Below are 15,201 nucleotides of genomic sequence, written 5' to 3'. Positions count from 1 at the left end.
AGCCTTCCTCCCAGAGTGAGCCCGCTCGTTTTTGGAAGCCTGGGTACCCATAGTATAGTTCACGCGTGTCTAGACAAGAAAGAGGAGAGAGGGATAGGGGTCGGTAAAGTTTGGTGAGCCAATAAAGGGCTTGCAGTATAAGAGTGGTCCCTAGTCGCTTGGCAACTTCCTTAGAGAGTTTAAAGAGCTCTAGCTATCCGGTATTATTTTTCTTTTCCTATTTCCTTAACCAGTAATCTGGGGTCCCTTTCCACTCTGCCGGTCCCGCCCAATTCCTCATGGGCTATTCCCCCCCTGGCAACCTCCTACCTATCGATCACTCTCAGGAAAAGGGGCCCTACTGAACGCCCGCGCCATGCGGTGCCAGATCGGGTCGTCCCTGGATAGGATTTCGGATCGAAAATCCCCCTTGCTTTCGGAAGCGGGCTTACGGTACACGGGGTACGTAGTCCGACCGGTGCGGCTGGGATTAGGATAGAAAGCAAGACCACTTCCTGCCCCCTAGAAAGGACGCTCGGGAAGATCGGAAAAAGAGCTCCAACCCCTTGCTTTCAACTGGGATGCCCGTTGCGGAGAGTCGGCTATCTTTCAAGTCGGGTCTCTCCGTCTTACCCTTCGGGCTCCCAATTGGTGCGGCTGGCTGGAGAGTTTAGAGAAAGGGATAGAGCTCAGAACCCCCTTTTCGGGTCGGGCGGCGGTCCACGGTCTCTCTCGCTAACTGGACCAAGAGAAAGGTGAGAAGAAGCGATAGAGAGGAGGGCAGAGAATTCGGTTGCCAGGAGAATTCCACCCCCTTTCCCACCAGTGCACTGGATTTCTTTCCTATACTCACGAGTCTTCTGTGTTGATCCGATCCCGGGATCGATGAATAAGCCGGCTGGATCCCTTTTGCTCCCCGGCTGAACTCCTGGGGCTTTCGATTACCGCCCGGAAGATGGCCGGGGGTCCCAGCAGGGTCTTCCCAGGCAAAGTGGCCCGGAGCCGGCTGAAGATCTCGGGGCCCCCGGTCAGCAGCTCGGGAGAACCGCTCAAAGCCCCACGTTGGGCGCCAAGCTGTTACGGAAATCTGGGTGCGTATTTACCCTGCCACCCAGCCAATCGGACAGAGTCCGTGGATTCTTGCGGAAGAAAGAAGCTCAGCCGGAGACAGGAGCAAACTGCCGAAGATCCAAGTTTATTGGCCAACAGGTTCAAGACGAGATTGAACCCCGAGAGTGGGGCGACATAAACTTTTAAAAGTTCCCTCCAAGTCCCAGAATACAGTGCACGAAACGTCATGAATTCATTATGGGAGGGTTGGGTTTTACGGATTGCATCATGAATATATTACACACGTCATGAGTGTCTCAGAGAAAAGGTGGGGTTACACTCATTTACATTTGAGACAAGGGAGGGGGAAATATGTAGAGCGAGAAATACACATAGACAATCGTTTATCAAGTACCGGTGGTGGCAGGACAAAGGGTCATAGATATGCATCGTCTGCCACCTGGTATTGCCCGGGGAAAGGGTTATGCGAAGCGATCTGACAGGATTAAGAAGTTCCTGTGTACGTGCCTGGCCGCTCCGGGGATTATGGAAGTAGGGATCACATCATGGAGTCCAGAAGGGGCTGAGTTGAATGACACCAAGAGGAAAGAAATCGGAGTTGTGGTTGATTTTATGTGAATTTCCAAAGGTTTCCTATGTGATTCGGTCTATTTGGTATTGGTAATCAAAAGCGGAAACAAAATGGATACATTGTAACAGGAATGGATACATTTTGACAGTTTTACGAGTTCTCTAGTTTCGGATCCATTGTTCTCACAGTGGGGGGCCGTCAACAGCTTGTCAGTAGGTTCAATGAGGCGTGCAAAGCTGCCTGAGCTAGCTCCTGCAGGACGAATGCATGGCTGTGATTGGCCAAGACGCAGCCATAGGAATAAGCGGAGATACAGGAGCGCCCGGTCTACTCGTTCTGAGTATGGAGCGCAAATAGCCATAGGAAAAGATAAGAGAATACATTCATATATTCGAGCTTATTTCGCTCGTGGTAGAAAGGGGTTCTGGGGAAGGTGTGGTGCTTGTGCGACGGTGAGGGGAACTGAGGGTGGGTGAACGGGGATACCCTAGAGGTCATCGCCTCGGTTGTTCAAGGGAGAGGGGCAGAGAAGGTACCCCCCCCCTTTCCGATCCGTATCAGTTAGTTAATTAAGAAACAGTATTTATTATTGCAGGCCAATTTAATTACTTAATTCCGTTTAAATTAATTGGAAGTTGGTTCATTAGGCCAACTCATTTTATTTAGTGGTTACTTTAAATTTATTTGCTTGATCAGGAGCAAGGGCAGTTACTGCCCCCTGCCTACAGTGCCCACCCCTTCTGTTTAAAAAACAGTTGAACGCATTATATATATATATATAATAATAATAATATTCAAAATAAGATAAAATAAATAAAAAAAAAAAATAAAAAAAACTTTGTCGTCCCGCCTTTGCAAGCAGGCTGCATTGAAAGGAGGCATATACACTGGTCACTGTTTTGAAGGGGAGTGAAGAACACACACTCAAAAAAAGGTAACTTGTTAATGTAATGTTTATTTCTATGAGGAGGAGTAATTCTGAGGGGTCAAACACAGAAATAATAAAAAGTGTCAAAAAAGGTATTTTTATAATGATGAGGATGACATTGGACCCTCATTATTAATTATTATTTACATCAGGCACTGATTATGATTTATGGTACACTGGGGCCCTGATTAATTTTCTATGGCATTTTGGGCATTGATTATTGGGCATAGCAAGTCGCGGTCGCGTGGAATTTGTGCTTTGTGACCGTTTGAAGTGGGGGTTTTTTCTTGGGAGGCTGGGCGGCGGGAAGAGAGGGAGGCTTGTGGTAGCGTCAGGGCTTGTCTCTAGCAAAGTAAGTCCTCGCTATTTGGTCACATGCGCAGCATTCTCCTTGTGGGGGTTAGGTGGCATATATACAGTGTTATATTTGTTTTAAATGTTGCAATGTTTTTGCGGCTCCCAGTTGTTGTTTTTCTTCGGAAACGGGTCCAAGTGGCTCTTTTTGTCTTAAAGGTTGCAGACCCCTGGACTAGGGGAACTGAGTTTAGGAACTGGGTGCAGGAACTAGGAGGGACTAGGGGGAACTGAGTGGAGGAACTGAGTGGAGGGACTAGGAGGGACTAGGGGGAACTGAGTGGAGGAACTGGGTGTAGGAACTAGGAGGGACTAGGGTGTACTGAGTGGAGGAACTGAGTGGAGGAACCAGGAGGGACTAGCGCGACTGAGTGGAGGAACTGGGTGCAGGAACTAGGAGGGACTAGGGGGAACTGAGTGGAGGAACCAGGAGGGACTAGGGGGACTGAGTGGAGGAACTGGGTAGAGGAACTAGGGCGGACTGCGGGAACTGAGTGGAGGAACTGAGTGCAGGAACTAGGAGGGACTAGAGGGTACTGAGTGGAGGAACTGGGCGCAGGAACTAGGAGGGACTAGGGGGAACTGAGTGGGAACTGGGTGCAGGAACTAGGAGGGACTGTGTGGAGGAACTGGGTGCAGGGACTAGGAAGTACTAGGGTAACTGAGTGGAGCAACTGGGTGCAGGAACTAGGAGGGACTAGGGGGAATTGAGTGGAGGAACCAGGAGGGACTAGGGGGAATGAGTGGAGGAACTGGGTGGAGGAACTAGGGGGGACTAGAGGGTACTGAGTGGGGGAACTGAGTGGAGGAACCAGGAGGGACTAGGGGGAACTGAGTGAGGAACTGGGTGCAGGAACTAGGAGGGACTAGAGGGTACTGAGTGGAGGAACTGGGTGCAGGAACTAGGAGGGACTAGCGGGAACTGAGAAGAGGAACTGGGTGCAGGAACTAGAAGGGACTAGGGAGAACTGAGTGGAGGAACTGGGTGCAGGAACTAGGAGGGACTAGGGGGGACTGACTGGAGGAACTGGGTGGAGAAACTAGGAGGGACTGGGGGGACTGAGTGGAGGAACTGGGTGGAGGAACTAGGAGATACTAGGAGGAACTGAGTGGAGGAACAGGTTGCAGGAGCTAGGAGGGACTAGGGCGGGGGTCGGCAACCTGCGGCTCCAGAGCCGCATGCGGCTCTTTAACTCTTTTGCTGCAGTTCTGGGGCGGAGGCGAGGGGAGGAGGCGCATTTTCTGGGCGGAAACATGCAAAAAGCCACTTATGATTGGATCACTCCCTTATCTACTGGGGGCCGAAAACCTCTCCGTTTGGATTGCTTGCTGCCTATCCAAGTCGATTCGCTGCTGGGAGCCCAGCACACTACGCAAGCTCATCGCCGCATTTTACCTTTCCTGGGGAGGACTCAGCGCGCCTGGCGGATCAGGTTGTGGGCGGATCAAGTCGCGGTCGCGTGGAATTTGTGCTTTGTGATCGTTTGAAGTGTTTTTTTTTTTCTTGGGAGGCTGGGCGGCGGGAAGAGAGGGAGGCTTGTGGTAGCGTCGGGGGCTTGTCTCTAGCAAAGTAAGTCCTCACTATTTGGTCACATGCGCAGCATTATCCTTGTGGGCGTGAGGTGGCTTCGGCGCTCCAACGCTTGCTTTGCCAGCTGCTTTTCAAAGCGTCGGAAGCAGCTGTGCTGTTGCTGGGTAACCGGATCGCCCCAGCAGCCATCTTATCTGCCCATGTGGTCTTCTGAGGCGGCCGCCATCTTACTATAGGCAATTCCACGTTTGAGTTAGTTGCCTGAAGCCCCTTTTTAGTTGCTTGAAGCCCCTTTTTAAACTTAAGCAGGGGAAAGTTTGGTGAATAGCTAACGCTTTCCTTGGGGAACGTTATGCAACAGCTTATTGCTGGTCTTTGTCGTCCCGCCTTTGTAAGCAGGCTGCATTGAAAGGGGGCATATACACTGGTCACTGTTTTGAAGGGGAGTGAAGAACACACACTCAAAAAAAGGTAACTTGTTAATGTAATGTTTATTTCTATGAGGAGGAGTAATTCTGAGGGGTCAAACAAAGAAATAATAAAAAGTGTCAAAAAATGTATTTTTATAATGATGAGGATGACATTGGGCCCTCATTATTAATTATTATTTACATCAGGCACTGATGATGATTTATAGTACACTGGGGCCCTGATTAATTTTCTATGGCATTTTGGGGCATTGATTATTGGGTGTAATGGGTATGAGTTACTCATGCGTAAACTGCCACCTCTCTAGGCTTAATTGCCTCGTTAAACCGTTCTGACTGCACAGCCCATCTCCACGTAGCTGTCTCAGTCGCTAGCAGAATCCGTCTGTGGGCGTTTCTTAAACCTCTTCCAGCATAGAAGCTGTCTGACTCCCAGTCGCCTCCTCCTCTCACTGCGCAGGAGTCTTCTGTGCAGGGAGGGCGTGGGTAGTGGAGGACCTGTGCTCTACTCACTGATGTCCAGAGAAGAATCCTGGAGCTCTCTCTCCGCTTCCCCCATCTGCCCCCCTTTATCCCTGGTGTTGCGCTGATTTCCTTCCCCCTCTACCGAGCTGCTTCTCCCCCTGGTGCTGGGTCTTTCGCCAGCAGAATCTGGGAGCCTCCCCTTCGCCTCTCGCTCTGATGTCAGTTCCCTGACATCGGGCATAGCAAATTTTGCTATGGAGCCCTCTGATTTCTAATTACGTCCCTGTTTTGGACCCCCGGTAGGCCAGCCATGGATAAAGGCAAGAAAAGAAAAATTTCTGAAGAAAACAGAATGTTTAATGATACATGGACAGAATCATTTGCATTCTCTGCTGACAAGACTGGTTTACCAGTATGCTTAATATGTGGTGAGAAATTTGCAAACAACAAAAAGTCAAATATTGCAAGACATTTCCAGAATAAACACGCAGCCTTTGCTGAAAAATATCGAGATGGAGATGAGAGACAAAAAGCCGTTGCAGAACTTATGAGGAAGGTTGATAGGAGCAAAAATAATTTCAAGAATTGGGTGAAGTCTGCAAATTCCACAACGTATGCTAGTTTTGTAGCCGCTCAGGAAATAGTCAAGCACAGGAAGCCGTTCACAGATGGAGAGTATATAAAAGAAGCATTCATTAAGGTTTCGGAACATCTATACATGGACTTCAAAAACAAGAATGAAATTGTGCAGAAAATCAAAGACATGCCTCTGTCTGCAAAGACTGTTAAAGACAGAACCCTAAAAATGGCAGAAAACATTAGCAAACAGCAAATTCAAGACATTAATTCAGCTGTGGCGTACTCCATCGCCTGTGATGAGTCCAAAGATAAAGGTGATATTGAACAAATAGCGCTGTTCTGCCGATATGTGAACTCTTTTGGGCCACAGGAAGAACTGATTGAGCTGATACCACTAAAAGACCAAACAAGGGGTGAGGATATCTGTAAGGCTGTCCTGGACTTTTTAAGTGCTAAAAAAATAAACACCAACCACCTGGTCTCAGTGGCTACTGATGGGGCACCGAGCATGAGAGGAGCACAGAAGGGCTTTGTGGCTCTACTGCAGAAGGCACTGGGTAGAACGCTGCTGTCATTTCATTGCATCCTGCACCAAGAGGCATTGTGTGCTCAAACATTTCCCCCCGAATGCACAAAAGTGATGGATGTGGTCATTCAGATTGTTAATAAGATAATGGCAAAGGGTTTAAACCACCGCCAGTTTCGTTTGCTATTGGATGAGGTGGAAAGCACTTATTCGGACCTCCTGCTCCACAACAAGGTCCGGTGGTTGTCCAGAGGCAAGGTGCTAAAACGCTTTGTCACATGTTTGGAAGAAGTAAAAACCTTCCTGGCCAGCAAAGAGCTTACCTTTGCTGAGCTGGAACAGCCGGAGTGGCTGGAAAAATTACATTTTATGGTAGACATGACAGCCCATCTAAACACGCTAAATACAACCCTTCAGGGGAAAGGAGGCACAGCCCTGCACATGCTGGAGGAGGTTTTGGCATTTGAGCGCAAGTTGACAGTGTTTGTCAAAGATTTCCTGAGAGGTACACTGTCTCACTTTCCCTCTTTGAGAGAGTTCAAACAAAGTCATGATACGATAAATTTGGAATATTTCAAGTCTGCAATCACCGCAATGCAAAGTTCGTTTGGGAAACGATTCTGTGGTTTCAGAGAGGAAAAAAACACATTATCCTTCCCTGTCACTCCCCTGGCGATCGATCCATCCCTATTGAATATGACTGCATTTCCAGGTGTAAGTCAACCTGATCTTGAGCTGGAACTGGCCGATATAGCCGACAAAGATATATGGGTGTCCAAGTTCAAATGCTTGACCGCTACTCTTGAGGATGTTGCCCGTCAGAAGGCCATTCTGGCTCAGAATCATAAATGGAGTGATATTGAAAACCTTCCCAAACAGGACAAACTTGTATTCGAAACATGGAATGCCATCCCCAACACTTATATAAACATGAAAAAGTATGCATTTGGAGTCCTGTCGATCTTCGGTTCCACATATGTATGTGAGCAGGTCTTCTCCAACATGAACTATATTAAAAACAAACATCGATCACGCCTCACAGATGACAGCTTGCAAGCCTGTGTGAAAATGAAGGTGACGTCTTACAGCCCTGATGTGCAGACACTGAGCACTGAGGTTCAGGAGCAAAAGTCCCATTAACCTGGTTACCTGGTTGTAAATTAAATATTTTAATTAGCTATTAATTTGTCCTTTTTTCTTGAGATTGACAGCTGACTGCACGATCCTGTATATATAGCATTAAGGCAAGAAACAAAATATACAGTGTTATATTTGTTTTAAATGTTGCAATGTTTTTGCGGCTCCCAGTTGTTGTTTTTCTTCGGAAACGGGTCCAAGTGGCTCTTTTTGTCTTAAAGGTTGCAGACCCCTGGACTAGGGGGAACTGAGTGGAGGAACCAGGAGGGACTGGGGGGACTGAGTGGGGGGACTGGGTGCAGGAACTAGGAGGGACTAGGGGGAACTGAGTGGAGGAACTGGGTGCAGGAACTAGGAGGGACTAGGGGGCTGAGTGGAGGAACTGGGTGGAGGAACTAGGAGGGACTAGGGGGACTGAGTGGAGGAACTGGGTGGAGGGACTAGGAGGGACTAGGAGGAAATAAGTGGAGGAACTAGGAGGAACTAGGGGGACTGAGTGGAGGAACTGGGTGCAGGAACTACGAGGAACTAGGGGAACTGGGTGGAGGAACTGGGTGGAGGGACTAGGAGGGACTAGGAGGAACTAAGTGGAGGAACTAGGAGGAACTAGGTGGAGGAACTAGGTGGAGGAATGAGGTGGAATTAGGTGGAGGAACTAGGTCACGAACTAGGAGGAACTAGGTGGAGGGACTAGGTGGAGGGACTAGGAGGGACTAGGTGGGACTAGGAGGAGGGACTAGGAGGAGGGAGGAGGAGAGGAGTTAGGAGGAACTAGGTGGAGGAACTAGGAGGGACTAGGAGGAACTAGGTGGAGGAACTAGGTGAGGAACTAGGAGGGACTAGGAGGGACTAGGAGTAGGGACTAGGAGGAACTAGGAGGAGGAGCTAGGAGGAACTAGAAGGAGGGACTAGAAGGAACTAGGAGGAGGAAGTAGGTGGGACTAGGCGGAGGGACTGGCAGGGAGAGAAGCGCCATTTTGTGGTTCGCCTCAACTGCCAAAGCGTCTTGTGCAGGCCCTGGTTTCTGAGAACTGACACTCTGGCTTGCATTAGGTGGCCATTCAAGGAGCTCAGATAGAGAAGAATTATGATGCCCTTCACCCAAAGATGATATCTTTCACCCAGGCTCTTAAACCCTTTCCTTCCAGTTAACAAAAGGGGCACTTCATCAGACACCAACTAGATGCATTTCTTAGAAATGTGACATGGTGCCGGCATTTTGACGTGTGTCAGTAGGCAACAGAACATATCCATTCAGTGAACTGTGGTGTTTGCAATACAGAAGGGGGTGGTGAGTGCTGCCAGTTATTATGTTTGTCGTACACAATTGCCCTGTAGTCTTCTCATTTTTAAAAAAATACTTACCTGGCAGGGGAGACACCTTGATCATGAAGGAGGTTTTCCCAGGGTGAGGCTCATCCATTGCACTGCGGGTGTGCTGACCCCTGCGATTTCCCCAAATGCGGGAAACTCGACTGCATAATTTGTGGTAGTGGGGGACTGCGTTCGCGCTAGATTTAGGGACTTCCGGTGGCGACGCGAAACGGCAATGGCGGTCTTCTTCGCGCTGTGAAGAGGGGCTCCGCGGAAAAGGGTCGTCTGCTGCGGCAAAGCGGAGACCCATCAAGAAAAACCGCAGGCAGAGCGAGCCTGTGGCCGTGAGACTCGGCGGGTGCCCAAAGCCCCCCCAGAAGCGCAGAAGGGACCCCGTAAGGGGCTCCGGAACGTGAAAGGGGGAGCGGCACTGTGAGTTCATCGCTCTTTCCGTGGATGCAAAGCCGCGCAGCTGCTGCTGATGAGCGCCGACCTTTCTTCTTGAAAACATCGGATTGGCAGTAACATACCCGTGAGTAAGGGGTACCAAAATCTGAATCTAAAATTTAAAAATTGGAAATTTGGCCGAAAACGGGAGGCGAGTAACAGGAAGTCCGCCTCCCGATCTTGCTAAACAGATCAAAGCAAAGACTCTGAGGAATGCGGAGGAGATTAAAGGGGATCGTAAAAGTGGAACTATTGTGCATTCAAAGATTTATTTAAAGGATAAAGGAGAAGTTACTTTCGAAACTGTGGGATTTGCTCTTGGAACTCTTTTCTTGCTTTACCTTTGTTTTCGGACTTATAAGGGACAACCAAGTCGTCGGGCTGCCAGTGCTTAAGAGAGCTGTCAAACTGCGGATTACTGTTACAAGAGTTTAAACTGTTACATGTATTGAGGTCTCAACACTTAAACATTGTTGTTGCCACTTTTCTTGCTACCTTGTGGCTATTCATTAAGAAATAGAAAGCTTTGGGAACTTTCCTTTTGTCTCGGAACTATAAGGATTCAACACAGGGAATATAGGAACTTTAATGGCGGAAAAACTCTTTCCTTCCTTGAAACTGTGAGCCACCCCCCCTAGTGGATTGTGGAGACATAGGGGCCTGGGAACTACACTTTGTTTGGACTTTCTGAGGTTAATTGTTTACACTCTGGATTTGTCTTTCTCATGGAACAAAAGACAATTTGACCTTGAACAGAGGCTGTTGGGGAATGAGTGGCACAGGGAAAACAAGAGCAGCTAAAGCTAAAGAAAAAGAAAAGAAATCTGCCCAACTAACCCAAACAACCTTAACCCATCAACGTAGATCATCTGTTCCAACTGTGCTGATAGCACAGGAGGTGGAAGTCGAACAGCCTGCTCCAGAAGATATGGCAGCAGGAGGGTCTGAAGCAGCTTTGAAACAAATTTTGGAGCAACTAGCAATTTTGAACCAAAAAGTAGACAATCAATCAACAAAAATTAACCAAGCAACATCCTCCATTAGTAAATTGACTGAAAAGGTTTCTCAGCACACTCAAGCAATTGAGAATTTGCAAGGAGCAACAGCTGAAAATCATAAACTAGCTGAGGAAGCCTATCAAAAAGCAGAGCAAGCGAACAAAAAGGTTGATGAGATTAGGGGAGAAGTTAGGCCTCTGCAAAGACGGGTAGGGGAACAGCAAGCCTACCTGTCAATGGTGGAACTGAAAAGCAAGGAAAATAATCTCAGGCTGAGGGCCATCCCAGAATTGGAGGAAGGTAATTTGGAGGGATTTTTGACACTTTTATTTTCCAAATTCTGGGGAGTAGAAGAAGACAAAGACTTTAAAATCGTGACGGCATTCAGACTGGGTAGATTGGTAAAGAAAGACAAGGCCAGAGACTGTTTGGTCATCTTGAGATCAAAGGAAGAAAGAGACAAGATACTAGGCCTACATTTTAAAAAATCTTTGGAGATACAAGGTAAAAAGGCTGAAATTTACAGAGACATACCCAAACCGCTTTTGGATCTTAGAGCCACATATTTAGAACTGACAAAATTGTTGAGATACAACGCAATCCCTTACAGGTGGGAGTTTCCACAAGGATTATCATTTACATACAAAGGAAGGAAAGTAAGAATCAAAACACCAGAGGATCAGCAGAAGTTCCTACACAACCACGGGGAAGACCTCCAAAAAGGAGCAGCAGCTTCCTGGCCACCGCCCCCACCGGAACCTACACCTGGAGCCGGACCAGTACTACCACCACCGGGATCGGAGGAAAATCAAGACACCCCATTGTAAGATTTACGAATTGATCCAGGATGTCTCTGCAACTACTTAGTTGGAATATAAATGGCGGAAACTCTCCGGAAAAAAGAAGAAAAGTGTTTCATATTTTGAAAAAAGAACAATTGGACATTATTTGCCTGCAAGAAACCCATGTGACAAGGCTCCATAGGAAAGTGCTAATTAATAAAAGGCTAGGCCAGGAATTTATTTCCTCGGATAAAGTTAAGAAAAGAGGAGTGGTGATATATGCAAAGGAGAGCCTGTCACCAAAATTTTTATTTAAAGATGAACAAGGCAGAATTTTGGCGATTGAAATTCAAACACAAGGAGAAAAATTTTTGATATTAGGAATCTACGCACCAAACGATGGAAAATCGGAATTTTTTAAGAAGTTGCATGAGATTTTACTGGACTATCTAGACTACAACAACATTATTATGTTGGGAGATATGAATGGAGTTGTGTCTGTACACATGGACAAGTCGCAAAGTGCAAACATAACGAAGGATGGCAGACTACCTAAAACCTTTTTCGAAATGACTGACAATATGGACTTGATTGACATATGGAGGGTTAAGAACCCCCTAGGAAAAGAAGGAACTTTCTTTTCTGAAGCTCATCTGTCATGGACACGAATCGACCAAATATGGATATCTAAAGGACTGGCACCCAAGACTAGAAAAGTGGAAATCTGCCCAAAAACCTGCTCCGACCATAACGCCATGAAAGTGGAATTGAGATTAAACACAACCGGATCCTTCAGATGGAAAATGAATGACACTTTATTAAGAGATCAGGAGATTGTTAAGAAGGCCCAAAAAACTTTAAAGGACTATTTTGAGATAAACTTAAACACTACGGTAGAAAAAAGAACAATCTGGGACGCAAGTAAAGCAGTTATGAGAGGGTTCCTAATACAACAAAATACGATAAAGAAAAGACTCTGGAATGAAAGGAAGGAGAAGATATTGGAGAAAATAAGAGAAGGAGAGAAAAAATTAAGATCTAGGCCTAAGTCGAAGGAGGTGCTGAGAGAAGTGAAATTTTTCCAAGCACAATATTCGAAACTGATAAATCAAGAAGTGGAATGGAAAATTAAACAAATGAAACAAAGATCTTTTGAATCAGCTAATAAGTGTGGGAAACTGCTAGCATGGCAGTTGAAAAAAAGACAAAAATTAAATACAGTCACAAATCTAGAGATTGAAGGGAGAATTGTTCAGAAACCCGAGGAAATTAGAAAGTGTTTCCAGAGATACTTCAAAGAACTTTATGTACAAGGGCCGCAGAAAGAGTTTGAGGTGGATCAATTCGTTAAAACCAATGGATTACAAAAAATACCCCAGGAGATGAGAACAATCCTGAACAGTAATATCACACAGCAAGAAATTGAAAGTGCCATTCAGAACCTTCAATTAGGCAAATCTCCAGGCCCCGATGGACTTACCTCCAAATATTATAAGGTTTTGAAAGACTATTTGATACAACCTCTGTTGGAGGTCTGCAACCAGATTATGGAGGGGAGGAAGGCACCGGAAACGTGGAAAGAAGCTTTCATCACATTGATACCTAAACTAGAAACTGAAAAGACTCAGCTTAAGAACTACCGCCCCATCTCACTCCTAAATGTGGATTACAAAATTTTTGCGGACATTTTGGCAAGTAGATTTAAAAAAGTCCTTAATGAAGTGATCCATAAGGACCAGGCAGGCTTTCTCCCTGGTAGGCATTTGTTTGACAACACAAGAAACATCATTGACATTTTGGAACTTTTACAAACAAATCTCAACACTAGAGCGGTGTTAATCTTTATTGATGCAGAGAAAGCCTTTGACAACATTTCTTGGATGTTCATGAAGAAAAATTTGGAAGGGATGGGAGTGGGACGGGGGTTTGAAAATGGAATAGAAGCAATTTATTCAGAACAAAAAGCTAAATTGATAGTAAACAATGTGGTGACAGAGGAATTTAAAATAGAAAAAGGGACACGACAGGGGTGCCCCCTATCACCTCTATTGTTTATCTCAGTCCTGGAGGTGCTATTGAACATGATTAGAAAGGACCGGTTGGTACAAGGAATCGAGGTCGAAGTGAAACAATATAAATTGAAAGCATTTGCAGATGACTTGGTATTAACATTACAGGAGCCAGTCTCTAGTTCTAAAAGAGTTTTAGAAATAATTTCTGACTTTGGTCGAGTGGCGGGATTTAAGCTGAACAAGCAAAAGACTAAGGTTTTAGCAAAAAAATTGGCATCTACAGAAATAGATGAGTTCCAGAAAGAGACAGAATTAAATGTGGTTAAAAAAGTGAAATATCTAGGGGTACATCTGACCTCCAAAAATTTGAATTTATTTAAAGATAATTACGAGAAATGTTGGTCCGAAATCAAAAGAGATATGGAAACTTGGTCAAGATTGAAACTTTCCTTGTTAGGCCGAATAGCAGCTATAAAGATGAATGTATTGCCGAAAATGTTATTTTTGTTTCAGGCCCTACAGATCGTGGACAAGGTGGAATGTTTTGGAAAGTGGCAGAAGGATATTTCTAAGTTTGTTTGGCAGGGCAAAAAGCCCCGAATAAAGTTTAAAATATTAACTGATGCGAAAGAAAGAGGGGGATTTGCCCTGCCAGACTTGAGGTTATATTATGAATCTGCAGCCTTCTGCTGGATGAAAGATTGGTTTTTGCTAGAGAACACTGATGTCCTAGATCTGGAAGGGTTTGATAACGCGTTTGGGTGGCATGCATATCTGTGGTATGACAAGGTTAAAGTTCACAAACGGTTTAAAAACCATATTGTCAGAAGAGCAATTCTTATGGTCTGGATGAAATACAAAGACTTATTGGAGAGTAAGACCCCGAGGTGGCTTTCACCGGTGGAGGCCAAGGCACGTAAGAGACTTAACATGGAGGCCTATTGGCCAAAATATTGGGAGATAATTGAAAAAAATTGGAGACAATTGGAGGTTGCAGAGCTTGGAAAAATTAAAATACAAGGTGCGAGATTGGTTGCACTATGCCCAAATTCAGGAAGTTTTTAAAGTGGACAAAAAGGTGGGATTCCAGGTGGAAAAATCGAAATTAGAGATAGAATTGTTAGAACCAAAAAATAAATTGCTTTCGAGAATGTATAACTTGCTGCTTAAATGGAACACACAGGATGAGACAGTCAAATCCGCCATGATAAAGTGGGCACAGGACATTGGGCACAACATTATGTTTGAAGACTGGGAAAAGTTATGGAACACCGGAATGAAATTCACGGCATGCAGTGCCTTGAAGGAAAATATTATGAAAATGATATACTGGTGGTACATGACCCCAGTCAAGCTTGCTAAGATATATCATCTGTCTGATAATAAATGTTGGAAGTGTAAGGAGGCGGAAGGGACATTCTTTCACCTCTGGTGGACATGTCCGAAAGTGAAGGCCTTCTGGGAGTTGATTTACAATGAGCTAAAAAAGGTATTTAGGTATACCTTACCTAAGAAACCGGAGGCCTTTCTTCTGGGCATGGTAGACCAGAACGTGTTAAAGAAGGATAGAACTTTTTTTATGTATGCTACTACAGCAGCAAGAATCCTCATCGCAAAGTATTGGAAGACACAAGATTTACCCACCCTGGAGGAATGGCAGACGCAGTTGATGGACTACATGGAACTGGCTGAAATGACTGGCAGAATCCGAGACTTGGGAGAAGATGCAATGGAAGAGGACTGGAAAAAATTTAAGGACTATCTACAAAAATATTATAAGTTGTATGAATGTTAAGAAAATGCACTTTATAGGAAATTCTAACCCCAGCAATAGTAATTAGGTGAAATGAAAACCAAGGTATAAGAAGTTTGAGGTGGAATCAGGAAATAATTTTATTGTGTTTTGATTAAAATATATAAGAATCGGTGTACAATATTTTGAATCTGACAACATGATAAACTGAAAGTTACAATAAGTTATGAAATAAGATGACAAATTGCTGAAGTTTGTATTTTAAATAATGCAAGGTCTGGAGGATGTGGGGAAGTCCAGTAGTCTTGACAAAAGTTCTGTGAAAT

The 15,201-nt window shown here is 45.4% G+C and overlaps 2 protein-coding genes across 2 annotated transcripts in view; both read left to right on the top strand.

Annotated features, from left to right (window-relative positions):
- Positions 1-15,201, top strand: part of LOC310842950 (uncharacterized protein) — a 579,207-nt gene that overhangs the window by 439,378 nt on the left and 124,628 nt on the right. The gene's annotated exons all lie outside the window — the stretch shown is intronic.
- Positions 2,465-8,752, top strand: LOC310842764 (general transcription factor II-I repeat domain-containing protein 2-like; the record flags this gene model as incomplete). The annotated part of the gene is made up of 5 exons (XM_083734903.1): positions 2,465-2,555; positions 4,834-4,905; positions 5,631-6,804; positions 6,850-6,937; positions 8,718-8,752. Exons 3-5 carry the CDS (start codon positions 5,638-5,640, stop codon positions 8,750-8,752), a joined length of 1,290 nt encoding a protein of 429 aa, XP_083591029.1. The 5' UTR covers positions 2,465-2,555; positions 4,834-4,905; positions 5,631-5,637.

This window comes from Podarcis gaigeae, assembly GCF_964106915.1.
Source record: "Podarcis gaigeae genome assembly, chromosome: 4".
NCBI classification, from domain to species: Eukaryota; Metazoa; Chordata; class Lepidosauria; order Squamata; family Lacertidae; genus Podarcis; species Podarcis gaigeae.
This window is presented reverse-complemented; position numbering and strand designations above follow the sequence as displayed.